This window comes from Delphinapterus leucas, chromosome 13, assembly GCF_059928025.1.
Source record: "Delphinapterus leucas isolate spDelLeu-1000000601 "Yukka" chromosome 13, BTC_Dleu_Yukka2, whole genome shotgun sequence".
NCBI classification, from domain to species: Eukaryota; Metazoa; Chordata; class Mammalia; order Artiodactyla; family Monodontidae; genus Delphinapterus; species Delphinapterus leucas.
Genome location: NC_143141.1, coordinates 88,253,235 through 88,277,909, shown reverse-complemented (window position 1 = coordinate 88,277,909; position 24,675 = coordinate 88,253,235). Strand labels below are relative to the sequence as shown.

The 24,675-nt window shown below is 36.6% G+C and overlaps 1 protein-coding gene across 5 annotated transcripts in view; it reads right to left on the bottom strand.

Moving 5' to 3' along the window:
• The window catches only part of KIDINS220 (kinase D interacting substrate 220), a 94,875-nt gene that overhangs the window by 61,720 nt on the left and 8,480 nt on the right, over positions 1–24,675 (bottom strand). For 2 of the 5 annotated variants that reach the window (XM_089923477.1, XM_022554210.3), the window contains exons 3-12: positions 20,458–20,556; positions 19,330–19,428; positions 14,844–14,942; positions 13,701–13,802; positions 11,113–11,211; positions 9,198–9,395; positions 7,404–7,502; positions 5,379–5,477; positions 4,010–4,108; positions 1,122–1,299 (exon numbers count right to left, since the gene is read on the bottom strand). In XM_089923477.1, coding sequence (XP_089779603.1) covers positions 1,122–1,299; positions 4,010–4,108; positions 5,379–5,477; positions 7,404–7,502; positions 9,198–9,395; positions 11,113–11,211; positions 13,701–13,802; positions 14,844–14,942; positions 19,330–19,428; positions 20,458–20,556 — 1,171 coding nt within the window. Of the gene's footprint in view, positions 1–1,121; positions 1,300–4,009; positions 4,109–5,378; positions 5,478–7,403; positions 7,503–9,197; positions 9,396–11,112; positions 11,212–13,700; positions 13,803–14,843; positions 14,943–19,329; positions 19,429–20,457; positions 20,557–22,789; positions 23,049–24,675 lie in introns of all 5 variants that reach the window. The other 3 variants (XM_089923475.1, XM_022554211.3, XM_089923476.1) reach the window with 3 other exon arrangements.

Below are 24,675 nucleotides of genomic sequence, written 5' to 3'. Positions count from 1 at the left end.
TATGGTATAGTTCATTATTTAAAACTTTTATATTATGGTATCTCAAGTCTTTTAAGGCTATATACATAGTATAAAACATTTTTAGAAATGTAAAGAAACTCTTGGCAAGTCATTCAAACAATTACAAATTAGGAGATAAAGGACAATAGGAAATTTGCACTTTCTACTGTATTCATGTTTTAATTCTTAAAATTTAATGTGTGCATTATTACCAACAGAAAAAAATATTTTAAAATACAACTCATAATGTTGAACAGAATCATACTTGCTTATGTAAGTAAACAGCTAAACTGGAAGGTGGCAGGATTCTACTATCTCCTGTTGGTTTCTGGGACTAACATGTCTCTTTTTTAACTCTAGTAGAAAACTGTTCCGTATTTCAAAAGACCACATGTGAATGATTACATTCTCATGTGCATCCTTTACAAGCAAAAACTATTTTAGTACAACATTCAAGGCATTATGTGCTAGATGTTATGGAAGATACAAGATAAGAAGAAAGAATCCCTGCCCTGAATAACCTGGAATCTGGAAGGGAGAAAATTCTAAAAGAAATAAGGGAGAAAATTTTAAAAGAGACAAAATAAAAGGCCATATGTAATAAGTATTGAAAAAGGAAATATAAACACAAATGCTTAAGTATTCAAATGAGGCAAAAATTGTATCTGGTTAGGCAGATCAGTTAAAACGTCACTGAGAACAAGACAACTGACTCCAGCCTTGGAGAGAGATGATTTTAACAAGAACATTCATGGGGATGGAGAGGACACAGCACAAGCAAAGGTAGAGAGCCACACTCTGAAAACAGAGTGCATTTTGATAAAAGCACAAAGAATACCTGAGAGAATAACAGGGGGAAGAGAGTTTTAGAAAAGTAGGCTAGATTTCTAGAAGTCTTAAAAGCTGATTGTTGACTCTGAATGTACTTAATGTGAATGCTACAATATAATGCAAAACAGCTTTAGACAGGGAAAAGTTATTTTTCTACAGTAAAGTAATAACTTTCTTAACTTTTATAATCTTCAGTTAAGTGAGAAATGCAAAACTGCTGGAAGTCTCTTAATTTTTTCATAGACATTCATTTCTTAAAAGCCCAGTTAGGTACAAAACCCAATACTTACTGGCTCCAAATATTTGAGTTAAAATACTTTTCTGATGGCTACAGTCAATGTTGTAGGGAGTCTCGCCTGCTTTGTTGGGCCTATAAAGTAACCGTCCATCTTTGGGATTTCTTAAAAGAAGTTCTGCCAGTTTCCGACTCCTCCCACGAATAGCAATATGCAAAGGAGTGTCTCCTTTCTGTAAAATAGTGGCAGGAAACTTGAACTTTCACATTTCTTACATATAGTATATACAGAGTAACAATTTTCATGCTTCTATAAAATAACAGAAAATCCAAACTTTTCATATTTTTCATATAGAATGTATAAATAATATGAATTTTTATCTCTGTATCCTCCCCACAATTTCTTTCTCTAGTTCCTTCCCTAGCTTTTCTCAGGTATTATTTCTCCCACAGCCTTCTAGAACGAAAGAGGACAAGCAACAGGCTTTTTCCTTGCGGCTCCTCCCAGGCCCTGGATCCGCCTCCATCACAGGTTAGTAATCATCTATCATCCAGATACTTACTGTCCACAGATGTCAACCACCTTCCTCAACTAATTTATATTCTATTTCACACCGTGGTCTCCATTTATCTAGACAGCTTCCCAATCCATGCTGATATTCCACTAGCACAAGCGACCTCGTCCTTCCTCACGCCCTTTGTCACCATTATGTTAGTTCCCTACATTCTCTTCCTCAGAGTCCTCTATGTTGAATCCATCCTTCTCTGGCTACTACAACTTCTTCCGTTCTCCTCAGCTTTCACGGCTCCCTAACATCAACCTGCCTTCTTCCTTTATTAGAATCTCCATCATATTAGTATTCACATCCAACACTAAGGAAAGAAAACTAATACGTAAAAAAAAAACAAATTCAGTCCGCAAGGTGTTCTCCACTTTTTACTTCACAAACATCTCTCTTAAAGACAATGACCCACAAGTTAACAAATGAAATTCTCAGTTCTCACCCACTCACTTCCTGTGGCTTCTATAGCACAACCTTATCGTGATTTTGAATCTCCTCTTCTGCCTCAGGTCTACTTCTTCCTTTTCTAGATTCCCTTCCTACATCCTAAATATGGCAGAAAAGCTACACATCGAGCTCACTATATAGTAAGGCACTGAGCTGGATAATTTGGGGGATATGGAGATGATAGACAAAACAGTCCATGGCCTTAACTAAGTTACAATGTAACAGGAGGAGACTGGATAAACATGCACATTCGTAAAACAAACTAGAATGTGACACACGCTGTAAGGAAAGTCTGACCTCAGCTTCCATCTTTCTTCCAAACTGATGATCTTAGTCACTTCCATGCAGCTCTCATCTCTTGGTAACTAACCGTGAAATTCCTATCACCAGCCTTGATTTCTTGCTCAAATTCAAGCCCTATCGGTCACGGCCTCCTGAACGTCTTAGCCTTCAAACTAACCACATCTAAACTGAATTTCATCATCTTATTTCTCCACCTGAACTCCATTTCTTATCCCCAAACACGTGAGAAGGAAGAAATATCATCAGTGGCATTTCAGCCAGACACAAAATTTCTGAAAATGCAGAGAAGACATCAACACACCCTGCCTGTTTATGCTGAAGATAAACAGAGATTGGTGATGGGCCAGGTAAAAATAACATTAATCTTTATTCTTAAATTTTTTTTATGTAATCCTTTATGAAGAGCCAGGTTCAAGACTTTTACAAGTTTGTATTCCAAATTCGAGCAGGACAGCACCTTATTCATCCTTTGTAAGTATGTGTGAACGAATGCACATTCACTCCAAGAACATTCCAGATACCATGTGTGCTTCTCAGCAAGTATGTGCTGACTCAAGACAAAGCACACACAACAGGGTCCAAGACAGGGAACCTTAAAGGGCACGCAGTCCAGTGGGGCTCCCTTTTGCAAATTAGGGGACCAGTGCCAGAAAGTAGTCAACAGCAGAATGAGAAAAACAGGCAATACAGAAGTTTTCTAGAAAGTTAAGTATATTCAATTTCAACAACTTCTCTTTGACTTTATGCCCTAACTTTTAAGATTAAAATTTTTCTTTATATTTTCTTTCTTTTATATTAATATGGTATTAATATACGTTAATATATATACCATATATAAATACATTAATATGGTAATAATAGGTAGGAGGCTTTTCTGTGTTTTTTTAAATAATGTTTCTTGATAAAATAAAAGGCAAATATATATAAATTCTGTGTTTTTTGTTTAATTGCCTCATGAATAATAAAAAGATAAACTTCAATCTATTATGGATTAGGAGAGCCCAAATCATATTATATATTCAGAGGGAAAAATTTATATTTCTTAGTTCATACAGAAATCAATTCACTTCTTTTCTGTGAGGAAATCAATTTGAAGTAGAGAAAGAAACCTGCTTAAAATGTAGACAAACTAAAACCAGGAATCAATTCTATATGAAGTAGTAAGCAATTGAGAGTTAAATTATGGAAAATATGAACATTCCTCTAAAAGGATTAAGGCAAGGACACATGGCAGAACATCTCTCCTGCTGGTGAACGTGAATGCCAGTCTCCTTTGAGAGTCTATCTTCTCCAGCCCCTTTTGGATTCTTTCTTCCTGTTTCTCTGAACAAGCTCCACACCTGATGACATCCTCCTTGCATGGTGGTCAATGCAGCTTGCCATAACTGATCTGAGCCATAGAGGGAACCTCTGAAGCAGCTGCTTTGCTGCATACTGAGCCCGCCCACTCCTCAGCATGCTCTCAGAACAGCCAAGAAGATCTCACAGCATCCAAATCCCACACAAATAGCCCCAGCAAGTAATCTCTCCCTCCACAAAATAAAATCAGACCCCCATTAAACCCACCGGATATACAGTCAGTCTACCTATAGCCCTCAAAAAATACTGCTCTCTACACGGATGTTCTTACCTTATCTACGGCAGATACTTTAGCTCCTTTATCCAGCAGCAGCTCTACTACTTCTATATTTCTCATCTTGGTAGCCTTTATAAGAGGTGTTTCACCATCCTGTGGGCACAGATAAGAAAGTTTGCCAGATTAATACCTTTACTCCTAAATCTTTAAAGTCACATAAACACACGTGTCAAGCATTCAAATATCTGACCAGTCTATATTGAAAATGTTCTCAAGGAAACATAGTTGGAAAAACTAACAAGTGCTTTTCCTTTCATAACCAATCACTTGTATCAAAATGCTTTTATATCACTCAGCAGAGCAAGAGATGTGCCGCTTCTGCCCCTCACCACTGCCTTTCCCCAGGCCCACCGCTGACACCTGCGCCACCTCCTCCAGAGGCTGCTTCCCGTTCTGACCACCTCACCCAAGCAGCCCACTACCTAGCCTGTCAATGTCCAGACAAGCCAGCGTCTAGATCTGTCAGATGTTGTCACCAGCGCCTCTGTGTATCTAAGGAAGGACCTGTGTACAACAGGGAAACAACCTGATACAAGCAGTATGCCTTTGGGAAACCTTAAAAGAATTTACAATTGCTTTCAAAATCAAATTAATAGAAATGAGAAGAGACCACAGTTCAGCACTGAATTAGGAAAAAGCAAAATCTGGTCAGAAGCCACGTGTGGTCACGGTAGCTGACACAAAGGTCTAAAAGAAAAAGAAACAAGATTCCAAGGAGCCACCACCTGCAAAGCAGAAGGTATCCCAGGAAAAGCTCTGCCCCAGGGCACTGAGGTTACCATCACTGGTTTAGAAGATGCTGCTCCAAATCTCTAACGGATGAAATAGGATTGTCTTACGGGTGATTCCGTAAGTTTGCTTTATTCATTCCTGCCATTTCAATCCAGAACTCCAAATATATTTTCCCCATGGACAACTATTACATGTAAAGCCAAATATAATCACTAAAGTCTTACACAGTTTTATACTTTCCACATGATTTGAGTAAAATAGACTAAAAGTGGTTGGTTTGGGGAACCAATAACCACACACAATGATATTTTAAAAGGAAATGTGTTCTGCATTCCAAACAACAGGAGCATAAAATAATTCTGGGGAAATGATCTGTCCACAATTTATGAAGAGCTGATACTGTACTTTCTGATTAAAATAAATTAAATAACAATTAAAATAAATTACACATTGCATTTTGCTGTGAATACACAACTCCTGAAAGGATATAAACTTACTCAATTTAATACAGAACATTTCCAGTTAAATCAGTATAATTCTAATATCAAACAACTGTAAAAAATTGAAAAAAATAAGCAGTACTAACATTCAGCACTAGGTATTGCTAAGAGAACAGAAATGTCATTTATACCTTTGTGCATATTTCAGTGTCAGGATTGCACTGTAAGATATCTCTCACCATTGTTGCATTTCCTTTCTCAACAGCCCAATACAAAGCAGTTTTATTGTCCTGCATAATAAAAAAATCAACAACCACTTCATATAAGATATAATACTAAAAACTTCTATTTGTAAATATAAAACATTATTAACATTTCTATTAAAGCATTAACATATCTTACCAAGAAGCAGCATTGTGGAAAATAACATTAATCCTTATTCTATCTTGCATTTACTTGTGAGAAATTCTTTATGAAAGAAGCCTAAGAAAACTTAATATTTCTTGACTGAGAAAGCAGCAACCCCACATAGTTGATAAGGGAAACTATGCTTTTGGAAAGCAAACAGGTTTCAGGACCCTGCACTGTGTTGGAAGTCATCAGTACCTGAGCTCTGTATCCTGTGAATAAGTCACATAAATATTCTGACTTTTGGCTTTTGGCTTTTCATCTGCCCAATCTTTTCAAAAGATAATGCATAAGAGTGTACTACACAAACATACGGTGAATTGTTTTTTTACCATGTTTAGCTTTCTTAATCTCTACACTGCACCTATATACTGATCTTCATCAGATCCTTTAAAATCCTATCTAGTTCAAAAACCAAAAACAGATCCATGTGGACTTTGAATGCAGAGGTAGAGAACAAAAACACTGACTAAAACATAGGAAAACAAAATTGACAGACACTAAGGAGATCGGTAAGAGTCTAAGTAGGTGATCCAGTCACCAACTTTTAGTGAAAATATGATTTTATCCCAAAAGACAGTGAATGACTCTCTGCCGCTGCCACATTAATTTTCCGACACCAAGATTTCCCCAATGCAGTTCCCTTCTCAACACTGTACACTAGTTTCCAGCCTCTCTGGCACTACATCCCTTTCTATTTCTCTATCTCCCATCCCACCCTCCCCGCCATTCTGCTGACAAGCTGATTTATTCACCAACTAAGGAATACAGTCTTTCACTTTCCCTTCTTGCTAAATTTTCTCATCCCATTATTCCACTATCCTTGCCTGAACTACCGAGCCTTCCTTTTCTCTCCCTATCTAACCCACCTTTTAAACTTAGCTCAAATTCTACCTTCCCTTAAAAGCTCTCCTTAACGCCCACTTTCCCCACCTCAAGACTCTTACATTTGAACCTTTCACTAGGCGATCATATACTATCTTATACCAAAAGTGGCAACACTTTTTATGTTTACATAAAAACATAAGAATAAATATAAACAAAACAAACTAAAACCTTCCTAACTAAAACACATGTTTCTTCAGGCAAGGGACCCATGTTAAGACCCTCATGGCATTTGGCATAATATTTATCAGTTTGATTCAAAAGTGGATTTGGATACAAGCTAAATACAAGGAAAAAAACTGAGCAGAAACGTAGACTCTCCAACCACAAAACAGGCTGTTCAGTACAGTTTTTTTTAAATCTAAAGCTCTTGACATATTGGATATATTCTCAACTTTAGGGAAGCTTTTCCCTAAAATAAATAACCTTTACAGCTCTGTGAGCTATGACTGCCTTAAGCAAAATCCATAGGCACTACCAAGTGGTCCTGGGAAAGGCTAGCAAATGGGGGAAAAGGAGAAGAAAGATGAAACAACAGGAGTAGAAGAACAATACATGGATGAAGAAGAAAAAACAGAGGAAACACATACTAAAGAAAATAAGTCCCATACACTCAAAGTGCCACCAACTGCCTCGGTATCATAAACTACTCATGTCACAACTGAATATATTCAGACATTAGTAAGGGAGGTGTATTTGAAAAACATGAACTTCTTTATGCTTTACTTCTATCTAAATGTAACTTGACATCAATACAGAAATTTCATAATAATGGCAGTGAAACTTAATAATACAGGCATCCATTAAACGTACTAGGATTTATATGTTTGTCTCCATAGGAAAACTGGAAGAATGACATTATGATCAGCCAACATATACAAACAATTATACTAAGATAACAACAGCCCTGTAATCACACACACCTGTCCTCTAATGTCTATATCAGCATATTTTTGAAGAAGTGCTCGAACAATTTCCACATGACCACCTCTGACAGCACCAATTAAAACAGTATCTCCACTCTAAAAAGACAAAAAAAAACCCAAGGTGAATTGATGGAACAAAAAACACTTTTTTGAAGTTAAAATTAGTCATGTATTAATTTAACAGATTTTTTCTGAAAATTTCTTGGAAAAAATTATCTCTAAATAACAGAAAGTTAACTAATATTAATACCTGTTATTAATAGCCTTCAGAATAAGGGACAGAAGACTTTATACCTCAAAATGAGAACATTTATACCTGAAATTCCACGACAAAAGTTTAGCAAGATAAGTCACCCAGAACAATAAGCCATTCTATTTGAAGGTAACCAACCTCCCATTACAGATGTAAATTAAATAAAATGACACAGTGGCTGTCAATGAACCAGATGAACATTTGGAAATTACATAATACAAATCCCTTGGAATAATGCTATATGACAAAAGCCATGGATTCTAAAAAGAAAGGAGTTATAAAGCTAGAGCCATCTGTGGGTTTATAACCACATTTAATTAAGGGAGAAGGCTGGTTCCCAGAACAGCATCTATATTCTATCAATCTGGCATTACAGGCCAACAGTGCACAAGACTCACTCCCCAGTACAAGGCTTAGATGAAGTTCACTACCTCATAGGGACACCTCTGCCCTGAAATTATATCCACCAAGCAATAATCATTATTAATTATATCTTCCCCTAGTTCAAATACTGTAAATGGCCTTTTTTTTTAACTGCTAAATTACAAATCAGTTGTATGAGTTTGGGATGGGTGATTCCATGAGCTACAGCTCATCTCAATCCTAAGTGGGCCCCAGTGGGCTCTATATCAAGATGCAGGTCCTCGAGGATTATTAAGTCTAGCACCATGATGTAGTACCTTAACTACTACATTAAAAGTGTAAATAAACCCATGGCAGACACATTTTAGTTGAGAATATTAGCATTAATGTGGGTTCAGACTAGTAAATTAATAAAAGGTTATAAATATTTCATTGCTTACGATGTGCCATGCACTGTTCTAGGCACTAGGAAATAAGATAGACAAGGTCCCAGCTCTGAGAGAATTTATAGCCTAGAGGAGACTAACAGACAACATACAATAAACACAAATAAGAAATCAGATAAATGTAATGCAAATAAAATATAGTGATTTGATAGAAAGTGACTGGGTAGCTACTTTGGCTTGGGTAGTCTTGAGAAATCAGGACTAATGTGTAGGATTTGGTGCTTTAACAACAGGATATATAGATGCTGGTACCACTTACTGAGAGGGAGAAGACTGAGGGAAAAGCAGGTGTGGGATGAAACAAACAAGACACCTGTTTTGCTGTAAGTTAAGAAGCCCATTAGACATTCAAGTGGACAGTTCAAGTTGAGCTGGACAGACAAGTGTAGACTTCCGAGAAGAGGTGAGAGCAAGAGATACCAATTTGAAAATTCTAGGTGTAAGGGTGGGAGACTTGAAGCCTTGGAACAATGAATAACAACAGCCATGAACAACACCTATAGTTAGGATGGTTTCAAGATCACATTTTCAATAACAGCATTATTTCTGAAAAATTTAAAAGAACACCCTTCACAAAGATTGGAAAGTTTTAACTTATTAGTTCTAAAGGCAGAAATAAAACATCTTAAATGTATGTCATGCAGGAAGAATCTTGAAAGGTGGTGAGAAGTTAAGGTAACCTTCCATCAATGTCACCACTGAAAGACAAATTCTAAATAGATAACCTACCCTATCAGGTATGTTCACATATGTTCCAGCATCAAGTAGATCCTGTACAATTTCTGTATGTCCCTCCTTTGATGCAATCATCAAAGCTGTATTTCCATCCTTATCGGTTAAATTTACATTTGGATTCCTCTTCAAAATTTCTTTTACTGACTGTGTGTAGCCTCCTTTTACTGCCACAATAAGTGCAGTCATTGAATTCTACAAATCAAACAACACCCAAGGAATTAGTACTTTCAGAAAACATATAATTTATTCTATAGTCAAAAAACGGATGTTTTCAAATAGGTGGCCTATTATTAACAGTTATTTCTGATAATAAAATGCCAATATAAATAACCAGAAACAGACCAAAAGTGGCCAGAAGCATATTTTCCATTTTTGAAGATACATTAATTCTCTTCGGTCAATAGGACTGTTACGACATTCAATTCTTTAAATGATAATCCAAAATTGGAGTCATTTACAATGAACAAACCCTCTCACTCAAGTATTGACATATAAAATAGCTGACAGGATGATTCAAAATTAAACACATTCTAAGTTAAATAATCCAAAGTAAGAATCAATCAGACTTCAAAGAATTGTCTATAATAAAATCTGTATGAAAAACTGAAGTAAAACAATGAATTAATAAGCTATAGAATATTTCAATAGAAGTATAACATATTCCTCTGTTTTCCACAGTGATCTACAAACCACATTTTCAAAACTGTCTTATTTTTAGTGGTTCTTTTAAAAACTGCACATTTAATTTATAACAAAATCACAAAATAGAAGAATCTGACTCATTACAAAATAAATATTAAAACTTATTATTGAGATTTTGATCTAGTTTGAGATACCATGCAATTTCCTTACAGAAGTATTTCAGTTATTATATCAGCCCCCAGAACTAAGCCATAATTCTCTCAATATTAAAATAACACCGCCTTTTCAGATTCCTCAGCAGTCAATAATCATAGAGACAAGCCACTCATCCACTTGATAAACTGTCCAGAAAGGAGGCAAGTGAAAGGTATGACTTCCATGGCTGGGTAAGAATCATGCTCGATCTCCGCACACCACTAAAATATTATGTACCCCTCGAAGGTCATCAATTAGTAGCTTCTGTCAACATGGACAATAGGAGGAGCTGGTTGGTATTATGCCAGGAAGTCACTTTTAATGATTTAGAATTCACTTTTGTTACATTGCAGCCAGAGATTTGGTAGCAACTCTTCTCAGAATCCTTTATGATCCATCTCACATAATAACAATAATTATGTTAACAGAAGTCTGTATTGTTTCTTGTGCATAAATGTCGTCTCCTTTACCTATATTCTTACAAGCTCAAGAGAAGAGCGATATGATAGGCTTCTCCAGTATCCCCAGCACGTCTGGCACAGGGCTGGGTGGACAGTGGGTACTCAATAAGGAATTCATAACTGCTAGACTGTAAGATATACTGAACCAATTTTTAAGCTATATAGGTTTTGACCACTGATTTTTGATATTTTTAAATCTGCCTATTAGAGAAAACAAGTCACAGATTAAAATATCAAAAAATTATGATATTATTTTAGAATTTTAAAGAAAAGTTATTTTAACAAAATAGAAACTCTTTCCACAATAGTAATTCAAACAACTTGATTTGGGGAGTATTTTAATTTATACTAAGATTACTAAAAGATATTCCATATAGTTTTAGCCTCCCAAAATTTATGTGCATTAGCAATAAATCCTTAAAAGCACATATCTGTAATACATAATATCTATAATATATTTACTGGGATAACAGAAGATGTTTGTTTTTCTAAGTATCATTTAGAAACTATAGGGAAATTTTTCTAGGTATATACTAAGGAAAAAGTATTCTCTCTCTTAAAACTAAAAACATCTCTCTACTACCAGCAGTTAAAATAGAAAAGATACTTACAGCTCCTTCTTGATCAACATCAGCCCCCATAGCCAATAAATGTTTTACACATTCCAAATGACCCTTTCGTGCAGCCCAAACCAACGGGGTGGTTCCATACTATTAAAGAAATAATAAATTTAAAATTATTACCTAAGGTGTATTAAAAGAAACTAGCTCTCACCATGAATTTTGATAAAAATCATACTTTGAGCATTTTTAGATTATGGTTTATACCAATCATAATTTTAACCCTAGATAAATCATATTTTCCCCATACTATTTCTCCTTAATAGATGATTAACCACTGCATGAAATGTATTTTAATTAACTTTAACTTTTACAATCAGTGACAATTTTTCCATCATAATGTCATACAGCCTCTAATTTCCAACAAGCTTTCTTTGCTTCCCATATCTTGTGAAATATAAAGTCCAACAGTCTGAAATAGTAACAACCAAGTGCCAAATACAGTTCTAAATAGTTTACACGCGTTAACGTGTGTAATCCTTAACAGAAGAATAAGTACAAACCACAATATCACATTTTAACAGATGAGCAAACAAGGCCCTGAGAAGTTAATTACAGGCTCGAAGTCACAAAGCTACTAAGAGGTGGAGCAAGACCCATGAACCCAACAAGCCTGGCTTCAGTCTGTGCTCTTAACCACCACCCCAGATCGGCCTCTGTACCTGACAAAATAAATGTCCGCCTAGAAACTGCACTCAAAAGCACCTTCTGCTGGAACGTGATTCAAAAGACATCAGAGAATGTAAATCACGCATAAAAGCAATGCTTTATCTTTGGGGAGATTCATAAGACAATGAAGAGACACAAGAACACTCACAGTGACATTTAACTACATGGGAGACTGCAGGTTGAAATGAACATTTAATGAATACCTACTTTTTATAACAGCCTTGACCAACAGAACTTTTGTACACTGATGGAGGTCTGGACAGTGAATATTGACTACAGAAGAAGGGGCATCTAAGTTGACTGGGTAAGTTAAGGAGACTTAACAGAGAAGCTAACACCTCAACTGAGCCTTGAGAGAATAAATAGGAGTTCATCAGGCAGAGGAGGTCATAACATTCCTAGCAGAGGGGATAGGATAAACAACGACACGCACTTCATAGAAATTCATAAAAGTTCACAGAATGGGGCTTCCCTGGTGGTGCAGTGGTTATGAATCCGCCTGCCAATGCAGGGGACACGGGTTCGAGCCCTGGTCCAGGAAGATCTCACATGCCGCGGAGCAACTAAGCCCGTGCGCCACAACTAGTGAGCCTGTGCTCTAGAGTCCGCGAGCCACAACTACTGAGTAGTAGTGCCTCAACTACTGAGCCTGCGTACCACACTACTGAAGCCCATGCACCTAGAGCCCGTGCTCCGCAACAAGAGAAGCCACCACAATAAGAAGCCCACGCACCACAACGAAGAGTAGCCCCCACTCGCCGCCACTAGAGAAAGCCCGCGCGCATCAACAAAGACCCAACGCAGCCAAAAATAAATAAGTAAATAAATAAAGAAAAAAGTTCACAGAATGATAGACAATCTTCTGTATCCAAAAGCTTAGTGTATATGGAGACGAATGGCAAGAAGTGAACCTGGGAAGAAAGACTGGGGTCCAACTGAAAAGTCTGGGCTTTGCCCTGAAACCACAGAAGCTATCAAAGCTCTCCAAAAGCAAGAAAGAATGAAATAATTAAATAAATATTTATCAAATATTTGGGGTCTTAAGGATTTTAAAAAATGAATAGAACAAAATCCTGGGGAGCTTTCTGGAGCTGATGGCACACGAGCTGAGTGTGAAGGATGAACAGAAGCTAAAGCAGACAAGGATGAGAGGGCACTCCACACTGTGAAAGAGCACCTGCAAGATGTGGAGGGTTAAAAACAGATAGACTCAGGAACCTGCATCATTTCATAGTTGAGCAAAGGTAGTTTGGGGTAGAGAGAGCAGGAGAGAGGGTAGAGACGGAGGCAAGGATTATCTTTATACATCATAACAGGGATTGATGTCTTTAGGATTTTAAATATGAGAGAGAAAGAACAAGACTTAAATTTTAAAAGATCATCTGGGGGCTTCCCTGGTGGCTCAGTGGTTGAGAGTCCGCCTGCCAATGCAGGGGACACAGGTTCGTGCCCCGGTCCGGGAGGATCACAGCGGCTGGGCCCGTGAGCCATGGCCGCTGAGCCTGCGCATCCGGAGCCTGTGCTCCACAACGCGAGAGGCCACAACAGTGAGAGGCCCACGTACCGCAAAAAAAAAAAAAGATCATCTGGCAACAATACAGAGAAGGCAGACAGGATCCACAGTAGAAAGAAGAGCTACAACAGTAAATAATGAAGATAGGGAATCAACCCTATCTATTTTCCTGAGAATGATGAATGTGATATAAAAGACAATGGAAGGACACTTAGCACGTATTTAATACCTAGGAGGAACCCACCTATGAGATGTGTGTCTTTATAAAATGTATTAATAAATATAAACATAAGATACATCAGAGCCGCCGCATGAGATCATATGAAAATCCTTGTAAGTTAGACACACTGAGTGGACATAATATGAACTAGAACCTGGAAAGATCCTGCTGACCTACCTTATCGGAGCAGTTGACTTTAGCACCATTTTGCAGTAAAAGTTGCACTATATCTGCATGGCCTCTCCCTGCTGCCCAGATGATTGGGTAAACACTGTACTGCTGGGAGGTAGGCAGGTGGGTGAGTAGGTACACAGGGAGGGAGGGACGGAGGGAGGGAAAGAAAAAGTCTTTTAGGTGGATATTTACAGCACACATTTGCTAAGAAGAGGAAACAACAAAGGGAGCAATATAAAGTAGTATTTTACAAAATCAAGTTACAGACCATTCTCCACTTTAAAAACACATGTCATACTCATAATACATAACTGGGAACTGAGATGCACTCAACCTTAAATATATTATGAACACATCTATTTTTATAGATTCAATACACAATGTAATTATCTAACCAACAGGTTAAGACTAATAAGAATATAAAACCTTTCTTTATAATCCGTCCATTAACTTGAATAAAACCATTTCCTTTTTTTCAGCTGTACTGAGGTATAACTGACAAATAAAATTGTAAGACATTTAAAGTGCACATAATGATCTGACATTACATATACATCGTGAAAGGAATCGCCCCATCAATAAAACAATTTCTTAATCTGCAGTCTGAGATCAAGTCTCAAGCAAAGTACAATAGTAATGCATGTATTACCACCTATAAGAACGTACAGTCTGCTGTTTTTAGCCACCAAGTTTGTGGTGATGTTACAGCAACCACAGAAAACTAATACAGGTGACTTGGAGTAAGGTTTTAGCAGTGGAGAGGGCCAGAAAAAAAAAAAAGAATACAGAAAAGTGGCATGGATATTTGGTAAATGTCTCTTTTCTTTAAAAGAGTTTAGATTAAGAATACATACGCAAACAGGTAAGATGACTTAAGGATTTCAAAATCTCCTTTTGAAATATTGTATAGTTATAATTAACATTTATTAACTCTAAGAGTTGCCTTTTTGTTGATAAAAACTGAGAAATAAGCTTAGCCTCAGAAAAAAATTCTCATTGTGTTTTGAAATCACATTCTGCATTATTATCTTTTAGTAAGATCTAGATCATTTTTATCCACTACGAAGTCCAAAGCATAACCAGCCTTAAGTATTCCCTAAAAGAACTTACCACTTACATTACAGATGGATTTTTTGTAACGCTTACCAGACCAGTAACACTTGGATTGGCACCATTAGAAAGAAGCAACTCGACCACTTCAGTACGGCCTTTATAACATGCCCACATAAGAGCTGTCCATCCTCCCTAAAGAAAACAAAAACGTGGGGCGGGGGAGGGAAACAAAACACTGGATTGTCTCTAAGCACAAAAATGGCATTAATGAAGTTCCTTTTGTAAGCTTTATTCTTTACAGAACCATTGTTTTAAGAAATCACTGCTATGTAGTTTTAAATACCTAAGCTCCCCAGAGAAATACACAATAGTATCTGAAAAAAGTCAAATCTCTTAAGTCCAGTAGTGATTACTCCGAAGTTTTATTATATTTTGGAAACTGACATAGAGAAGATTCATGTTGGACTCTTTCCAAATTTCCAAGATTTATTTTGGTTTTATAAATATTTTCCTTCAGTAAACATTCTATGTCTCCAGATATTCTCCTCCTGGTATGAGTCTAGACGTTTTCCAGGGAGGGGTTCCAGGAACCCTATTCAACTCCTGCATCTAAACCCATCCTATAAATTCCAGATCATTATCATACCTCTTGCTAAAAAAGAGAGGATGAGAAGGCAATGATCTGTAGACCATGATTTCCAGGGGTGGGCAAAGTCATTAAGTATGAATTAACAGCATGGTAACTTTCTATTTTTTAAGCTACAGGAGTAGTGTTCTTGTTTTGGCAATGTTCTCTTTATAATGCAGTTCAATGAAAGAGACAAATGCAATCAAATTATACTAAGAAGTGAATGTTTTGTTTGCTTTTTTTTTTAAATCAGTATTTGCACCAATCCAAATTTGGGTTCAAGAATATAAATCACTTAATCCTTCTAATTCTGTTTCATTGTCACTAAAAAAGAGATTTAAGAAAAATATTTGCCCTAATCCGAAAAAGGCAAAACTATAGAAAGGGAAAGCAGATCAGTGGTAGCCATGGGTTGGGGAGTGGGTGAAGGGGCTGGTTATGAAGCAGCAGCATGAGGTACTGTTGAAATGATGCAACTGCTCTGTACAGAGCTGTGGCGGTGGACATGTGACATCATGCGCTTGTCAAAACCCACAGAACTGAACACCAGAGAGATGAATTTTATTGTAAGTAAATGTTTTAAAAATCAACTAGAATATGGGGAAGACAGAATATAGACTGGGATGAATTAATTATATTACAAACGAATCACATAATTACTTAGAAGCTGATCTAGGTAACTCTGGAAAGCAATATTTTGACTGAATTCTGTAATAATGCTAAAGACGAAAAGAACTGTACACAAACAATGTATTTAGTAGCAAATCTGTTTCTCTCACGGTATGGATTAGAAATTCTGAAACTATTTGTATACTAGAGGTGAACAAATAAGTAAATATATAGTGTGGATAGTGAGAGCCAGATTTCTCACAGTCAGAGGAGAGTTACAAATTAAGAAAAGGGGGAAGGCTACAGTGGATTGGGTTCATGGTTATCGACCTAGTCTATCTAAAAAAAAAAATATATATATATATATATATACACACACACAGATACAGAACAGATGTATGTGTATGCAAGAGTTAATATACAAACATGTATTTCCTACATCTATCCAATGAGAAGCACTACAGCAGTGACATCCCAGTAACAATAAGCATACCTAACACCTAGATTACTGGTTTCTAAATATCATTTTCGAAAAACAGGAACTAGGGTTCCTTGGAAAACTGATTGATTCCAGGGCTGATAATCAGGGAAATAAGGCAGGGAAAATATAAGATGAACCTGAGCCTGAAGCATTTTGTAATGCCAGAAAGTAAGGAAATGCTAAAATGTATATCTACATATATCTATATATAGATATATATTTGGAGAGACAGAGTCAGAGAGAGAGAACTCTTCTTTACAGAAGAATTCTAATTAATAAATGTAGATGGAATGATGAAAATAGAAAAATCACCATTATAACACCACAGTCATGACTGCTGCATGCAAGATGCATTGATGGATGCTAAAATAAATGAATGAAAGTTTAATCAAAAACAAGATATTTGTATAGTCTCAAAGTATCTTCCCTCAAATATTTAGTAATTACAAAGGGAAATCTGACAGACACTACCTTAGCCAAGATACATCACCAGTGATACATTCTGGTGATGTATGTACCTAGATATGGTACACTAAGAAGGGCATATCACCTCCTTCCCAATAAAGCACAATCTCAGTCTAATCATTAGAAACATCAGACAAATCCAAATTGAGAGACATTCTAAGAATGCCAGACAAGAGGTCTTCAAAGGTGTCAAGATCATGAAAGACAAAGAAAGGCTGACATAACTTATTTAGGTCAAATTACAGAGCTGGGCATTTAGTCAAGTCTTACACCAATACTGTAATCTGTAAAATTCCTGCCCAGAATTGTGTTAATATCATTCCCTCATTTTAATTTGTATAGTATCACCCTATGCAAGAATCTCTGAGATAAAAATTTAATCTTGAGGAACCTATGCCCAAATTTGCAAAATGAAAAGCCTGGAAATGACTGCCTATAGCAATGCTGTAGTTTGGTGTCCATTAAAGGTCTTCTCAAGGAAGAATCCTCACTAGACTTCCTGACATTATATCCTGGAATTATTCCTGAATCCCAGACAACCCCTGGTACAACCTCCTCTCCTCACACAAGTCCCAGGGACTCTGCCCTGCCTCACAGTTCAGCAGCTGCCACCACCCACCCAATTCTCTGACGTTAGGGTCTCTCAATACTAACTACTAAGGGAGACACAGTCCTCAGTTTCCCTAATTTGGGGTGTTTAAAAGCCAAACACAGAGGCCCTTTAAATGTTAAAATGTGCTGTGATTTGATAAGTACTTCAGGGAAATGAGAAATATGGAGAACTAAGAAAGTTTAAGAAACCATTTTTTACAAATCTTGACAAGTTTTTACACATTCACAATGTATACTTTATAGTTCCTAACTCCCTTGCTGATATATGTGGAAGAATGATAAAGGAGAAAGCCTTTGGGGTAAGCAGTCCTGGGTTCAAAACTCAGTCTGACTGCTTAAGAGCTAAGTGACTTTGGGCAAAGAGTATTTCTTCCAGTCTCAATTTCCTGAACTATGTACGCTGAGAACAAAATTAACCCTTAGCCCATAGGATTCTTCTCAGAAGTCAATTAATGATAGAGAGGCTAAAAAGCACCTGAAGGGTTCAGGCATACAAAAGCTACCTAATATTAATTCATCTGATAAAATGGTATGGTGCTTTTAATAAAATATTGAGAACTAGGTAATTCCATGAATTTCTCTTCTGCTTTATTATACACCAGTTAAGATAAGAACACTGCATTTTACTTTACCTGCCATACCCATCCTTTGGCTAGGTTACTGACATCATTACCTTCTCTCCCTAAATTTTTATAGCAATGTACTTCAATTTCTTTTCAGAAATAGGGAGGATACAAATGGTTCTGTATCCTTCTATAAAAATAAGTATACCAACCACTTCACTAAGTTTTGTTTTTTTGTTTCTTTGTTTTTTTTGCGGTACGCGGGCCTCTCACTGCTGTAGCCTCTCCCGTTGCGGAGCACAGGCTCCGGACGCACAGGCTCAGCGGCCATGGCTCAGGGGCCCAGCCGCTCCGCGGCATGTGGGATCTTCCCGGACCGGGGCACGAACCCGTGTCCCCTGCATCGGCAGGTGGACTCTCAACCACTGTGCCACCAGGGAAGCCCCACTTCACTAAGTTTTAAGAATAAATATAACACTGTAGAAGAACACTGTGTATATTACATCGTACAATATTAAGTGCAAGATGGTGGAGTGCTGCAGTTTCTTAAAAATTCCGACCACCTGTACTTCATAAAGCATCAGCAGCAAAGTACATGTTGTCTATATCAAGGCAGTTCAATCCCTTCTTTTTTTCCCCTGTTAAAAATAATCTTTGAAAAGGCTGTACATTTTGCAGAATAATTAAGCCAGAAATGATCCCTTTCTTCACCTTTATGCTTTAAGCAGATGCCAAGATCAAATAAGAGCTAAGATAATTAAGAATCGTATCTTGTTAAACTTGTAATGTGTACAGATGGCATTAGGAACACAATCACATTTTGAAAATAAGTTTATAAATATTATTCTGAAAATCATGACTTTAAACAACTGAAAATATTTTTAAGACTATACTATGTCCCTCTTAAAGTTCTCCTTAAAGGGAACAACTTTCTCATGAGTTCTAAAACTGATACAGTATAAAGGGTAATAAGTTGTTTTAACAACATTTCAGAATTAAAATTCTGAAATAAACAGAAAATAATGACTAAGAATATTCTAAAAGAGGTGCATTATATCACTGGGTTTTAAAACATTCTTGAGAGTCATTTCAACGCCCAATCCCAAATCCTAAAAACATTATTATAGTATCACCTCACACATAAAAATACAGGACTTAACACATATCCATTACTGCTAATAAGATTCCAGCTGGTTAACAATGGATAAAGAATGTCCATACCATATCACGGTGCTCCAGGTTAGCCCCACATTTAAGCAGTTCTTCCACAATGTGCAGGTGCCCTTCTTTTGACGCTGATATAAGTGCTGTCCAGTTATCCTTGAACACACAGACACAAATGTTATCATTTCAAAACCAAAAATAACATTCCAAAGTGAGGAAAAATAAATGTGAATTTATATACCAGATGATCATACCAAATTGACATGATCCAACCCACTCTAAACTACTCTGAAATTACACTGAAGCATAAGCTCTGTTAAGAATTTATCTGTCTACCTGTATGACTACAATGGTGTAAAATGTTTCACAACTGCTTGTTCAGTCTTTTCACTGGACTTCTAATCACATACTGTGTTTTTCAAAAAGGAGAAAAGATGACTATCAAAACCTCAAAGCTAACCCTTGTGGTTAGCAACCATTACTATAAGTTGAAAGTAAAGAGCCTGCAATCAGATTTAAGAGCACATTTACAAACTATTAAAGAGATCCCATATGATGAGTTTAGAAACTGTATGATAAAGAACTATTCTTTATTTTTTTAAATAAAGCCTACAAGTATCCTATCCTAACTTTTATCCATGAGTGTACTATAAATTAACTCAAATGATCACTCAATTAAAATCACCAATTTAATATCATCAATTTGAATCATAAAAACAAACAGAAAAACAGATGTAGCTGTGTGACCCTGAAAAATAATTCCTGGGAAACAGAGAAAGTAAGCCTCTTGGAATAGTGATTTATCCCTCATAAACGATATCAGAAGGGACCACATCTTTCTGGCTTATCATATGTGATATTTATAATAATAAGATACCATTATGGGGAGTTACTTAACAATATGACTCATACATATCTTCTAGGCAGGCATTTAATTTTAAGTATATGTGCTCCCTATTCAACCAGTGCCATCTATACATAAAAAAACCTGAAGAGCTGAGAATTTTCACTGAAAGTAAAAATTTCTCTCCTGTTATTATTACCCCTTTTAAAAAATTGAGTTAGACTATTACTAGGCAAAGTTGAGATACAGAAGAAGTATAATCTATAATCTATTACTTCTGAATCATTTCTTAAAAGCAAAGTTAAGGAAAAGACAAATGAGTAAATTATTTCAATATATACCATATCTTCCAGATTGCAATTAGCTCCATTCTTAATTAATTCTTTCACTATTTCCAGATTGCCTTGTTCAGCAGCTATCATCAGTGGAGTCTGGCCACACTGGAGATATAAAAGACACAGAGAACTTGTCAAGATGCTGTACTTTAGCTGAAATACCAGTTAATTACAGCACACTTACTTTTTCCTGATGTTATGTTAAGCGCTATTTATAGTATTTCATTAATTTAGAAACACCTCTGAATTCTTAAGTTCTCAGATTACTAATAATGTAAAAGTCAAAGAGAAAATGAGACTTTCTTTATGACAGCATTAGCAGTCTGTTTTTGGCACTGCAATTTTATTCAAAATAAGCATGAATAATACTAGGCACTGAAAAGTAATTACCACGATGTATATAAAAATCTTAGGATATCTGTGGTAACCAAATTCTCTACCAATACAGTTAGAATATGATATAGAATGTGGTTTTATTGTACGTATAAGATGTTTTATCAGGACTAGAGAAAGTAAAGCAATAAATAAAAACAATACAGGTGCTGTATATATTATGTAGTTTTTTTAAGCCTTCCCTTATAACCTTAATTCATTAAACTAAAGCCCCTACTAGCTACATCAGAGCTGCCCAGCCTGTGCCTAGAATGAGTCACAGCATAAGCTACAGTGCTCCCCAGCCCTGAGACAGCAGGGCAGGGCCTGGGCAGCGGGATCCTGGGACAGGTTCCCTCCAGCAGCAAGCCTCGGCTACTGCCAAGTGCAGCACACACATTATCATTTTCTGTACATGCCGTGATATCAAATAGGTTAGAAGCACTGGGTTAAAGGTGCTGAAACATACTAAGGTATATGAAAATTACACCAAAAACTAAGTTCAATTAGAGAAATATTTATCTAAGCACCTACTTACTGAATGTGTATCAGTGGGGGGGAAACATCAGTGATTTTTTAAAATGCTAATCTGACAATATTCCACTGCTTAAAACCCTCAGTGGTTTCCTCCTGCTCTTTTGGATGAGAACCAAAATCCTTACGTGGCCTGTGGTCTAATGATGGAGAGACGACAGCAGGCCTACCTTGAAACCTGTGCCAGGCCTCCTCACCAATGCGCCCTCAAGCTCTTTCCCACCTCGGGACCCTCAGAGTCTTCCCTCTACCCCACCCAGTTAACCCACCACCCACCCGGCAGCTCTTGGGTCAAACATCAACCCCTTAGGGAAGCCTTGCTGACCCTCTAGTTTCATTTCCTAAACTAACCCTTGTCTGGAATTACACATTCATGTGTGTGATTAACAACTGATTACTGTGTTTCCTCTAAAGGCCCTAAACTCCCAGAGGGTGGGGAGCAGGTCTGTTTTGTTTGTTTAGTACTGTACACCCCCAGCGTGAGGTAAAGTGACTGCCACACAGGTACTCAAATATTTATTGAGTAAATGAGTGAGCGAAGTCTGAAAGAATTTAAAAATCCACTAACGGCAACATACAAACATGGAAATAATTAATAAGTAACAGGCAATATGCAACAGATGCTACTATAACAATACAAGTAAAGAGAAACACAAATACTGAGTTAAAGTACAAAAGTAAATTGAATTAAATACAGACACTCATATAATGATGGATACTAAATTATATGTGGTAGTCACCTGTCATTCAACCAGAGTCATTAGGGAATGAGATATTATGCATAAATAGATTTTCCAGGTGAAAAAGTTTATCCTTTAAATATTAAATTTGATTATAACTTTTATGATTACCATTTTCTAAAAAGTAATACACACATTGCTACTTGTTAAACAGACTAACTTAAACACTATGTTTATGATTCTGAGTCATACCTACAGACATCAATTATTACACCAGGCTTGCCTCTGTGAGCTCTAATGTCTTTGAGTTACTTTCTACAGCATGTTTCTCCCTTCTGATTAGATTAACTGGGATAAAAAGTGAAATATCAAAATCAACGGTATAATATATAAATTAAAACCAACTAATTGGCTCTATGGCCCTAAGGATATATGACTTGTACATCGGTTTTCAAAATTGTAATTCCCAAGACTCAGGAGCTTTCTGTTTACTTTCTGGGGTCACAGTCACATTTCAGATAGTTCACAAAGACAGGTGCTCTTAGAGTATGAGGGAAAAAATAAGTCAGATGTGTATTAAAATCCATAACACAAATAAGACAGATGGTGTAAACGTGATTAACTGAAACAAGCCAAATGAAAGACTTGAATAGTCATAACTTGCTCTTGCAGAAACTATTAGTTGTCTACCCAGTATCTAAGGCTACAGGATTTTGTTGGGGGTGGCAGCATGCTCAGCTAAAAACACCTACATTGTTCAGCCTTACTTGCAGTTGGAAATAATCCATGGCACCACTCTGGCTAGGTCTCCCAGGAAGGCTCAGTAATTAGACTAACTCGGCTGGCCCGTTCCCTTTTCCTTCTTGTCTGATATGTGGACACAATGCTGCAGTTGTATCAAGACAGCTGATGTGAAGTAACAAGCACACAGAGAGGAGTGGCCAGAAGGGCAGGAGGAGCCTGGGAAGATATCCTGACGCCATCATATCAGCCTTGGAATGTCTCCTCCAGCTTGTCATTACATGAGAAAAATAAGATCTTAATTTGATTAAGCCACTATTTTGGGAGCTGTTACATGCAGTCCAAAGCAATCTTTAACCTTTTGTAGCTACATTATCCAAATAGATAAGTGATTTTCAGGAAAGCCTGCCATTAAGTTTTATTAAATCCCTTAAGGTAGAAGGATATTTACCTTATAAGTTGTGCCTTATCACAAAACATATTTATTCTACTAGTTCTTGCTTAGCCAATCTAGTAACTACAGTTGTGGAGACAGAGTGACTTAGAAACAGTCATGATGACTTTACTCTTTCACTTCAACATGAATCACTAAAGGGCCCTCCCCTACCTAACCCCACATACACATCCCAGCAAATCCCAAACCCATTTCTTTCCAAAAAGTACAGGATCACATAACTCATATAATACTCTATTGATAATGACCTCAAGCCAAAACACCAAAACAGAACACTGCGCGCCAACTAAGGTTCCGCACAACAGCTATCATATTTTATCTCAGCTTCCCAGAAGCTACAATGCAAAAACATCTCCTATTCAGCATCTTTTTGCTCTTCCCAGTTCCTAGGTAGTCCCACTTCTATTTATTCAGGTGTACTGGGCCTAGATAACCATTGCCCTTTAAAGCAGTCACCTTTGGAGGATTAATTGTAGTGAAATAATTGTAGTGAAACTAGAACATTTTTAAATTCTCCTTTGAAGCTTCCTTCAGGGTCTACATTTGTAAGCACGTAACAAAATTCACCTCCTGAATTTAGAGCCCTGTTTCATTTTCTCAGACAGGGAATAATGTCCAACCTCAACACTATATCCTTGTATCAAGGAGAGCTGAGAGTGCTCTTTTCAAAAATAAAGTTAAATTAAATTAAAGCCCTTCACTGATCTACAAAGGGCAAAGACTTGCCATCATTGAGAACATTCAGAGGCCAAGAGATTTATCTAGTTTACAAATAAAGTAGAAAAAAAAAAAAGGAAGGAAATTAGCATTTATTAATTGCAGCCCATCATATGCTAAGCACAGCATCGGGCAATCTTCCCCACATTATTTTATTTTATTGATGTAACATTTAAGAAACTTTTTGAAAACTGATAACCAAACATATTAACATGAGGTAATTAAGTACTTCACTTTTTAAAGGCAAGAAAGAGGGAAGAAGGTCTAAGCAACTTTTTAGAATTCTATAAAAATTAAATTTAATCAGAAGCTGTAGAAGCAAAATGCTAAAAAAGGCCTTGAGAAAGCTACTTTCTCCACAACCTTCACATTAAGCCATAATGTAAAAATCCCAGGTTGCTTCAAAGTATTATTTTAAAAATCCAATTTTAATTTATTGAATACTAAACTAGATGTAAATATCACTAATAACCATTAAATGCTACTGCATGCATGATAAGTTAAGCTCTAAACCAAATACACTTCATTCTTTGTAAGATTAATTTAAGTTTATGCTTATTATGTGCTATTTTTCTCCTTCCAAGTGAAGCTATTTTCTCAATATTCCCAAAGAAACTGTCTATGAAATAAAACTTAATCTTTTTAAACTATCATTTTATTATTCCAAATATGCTAATATATGCTAATAAAAGGACTACTTCCATAAGCAGTTCTTTTATAACAATG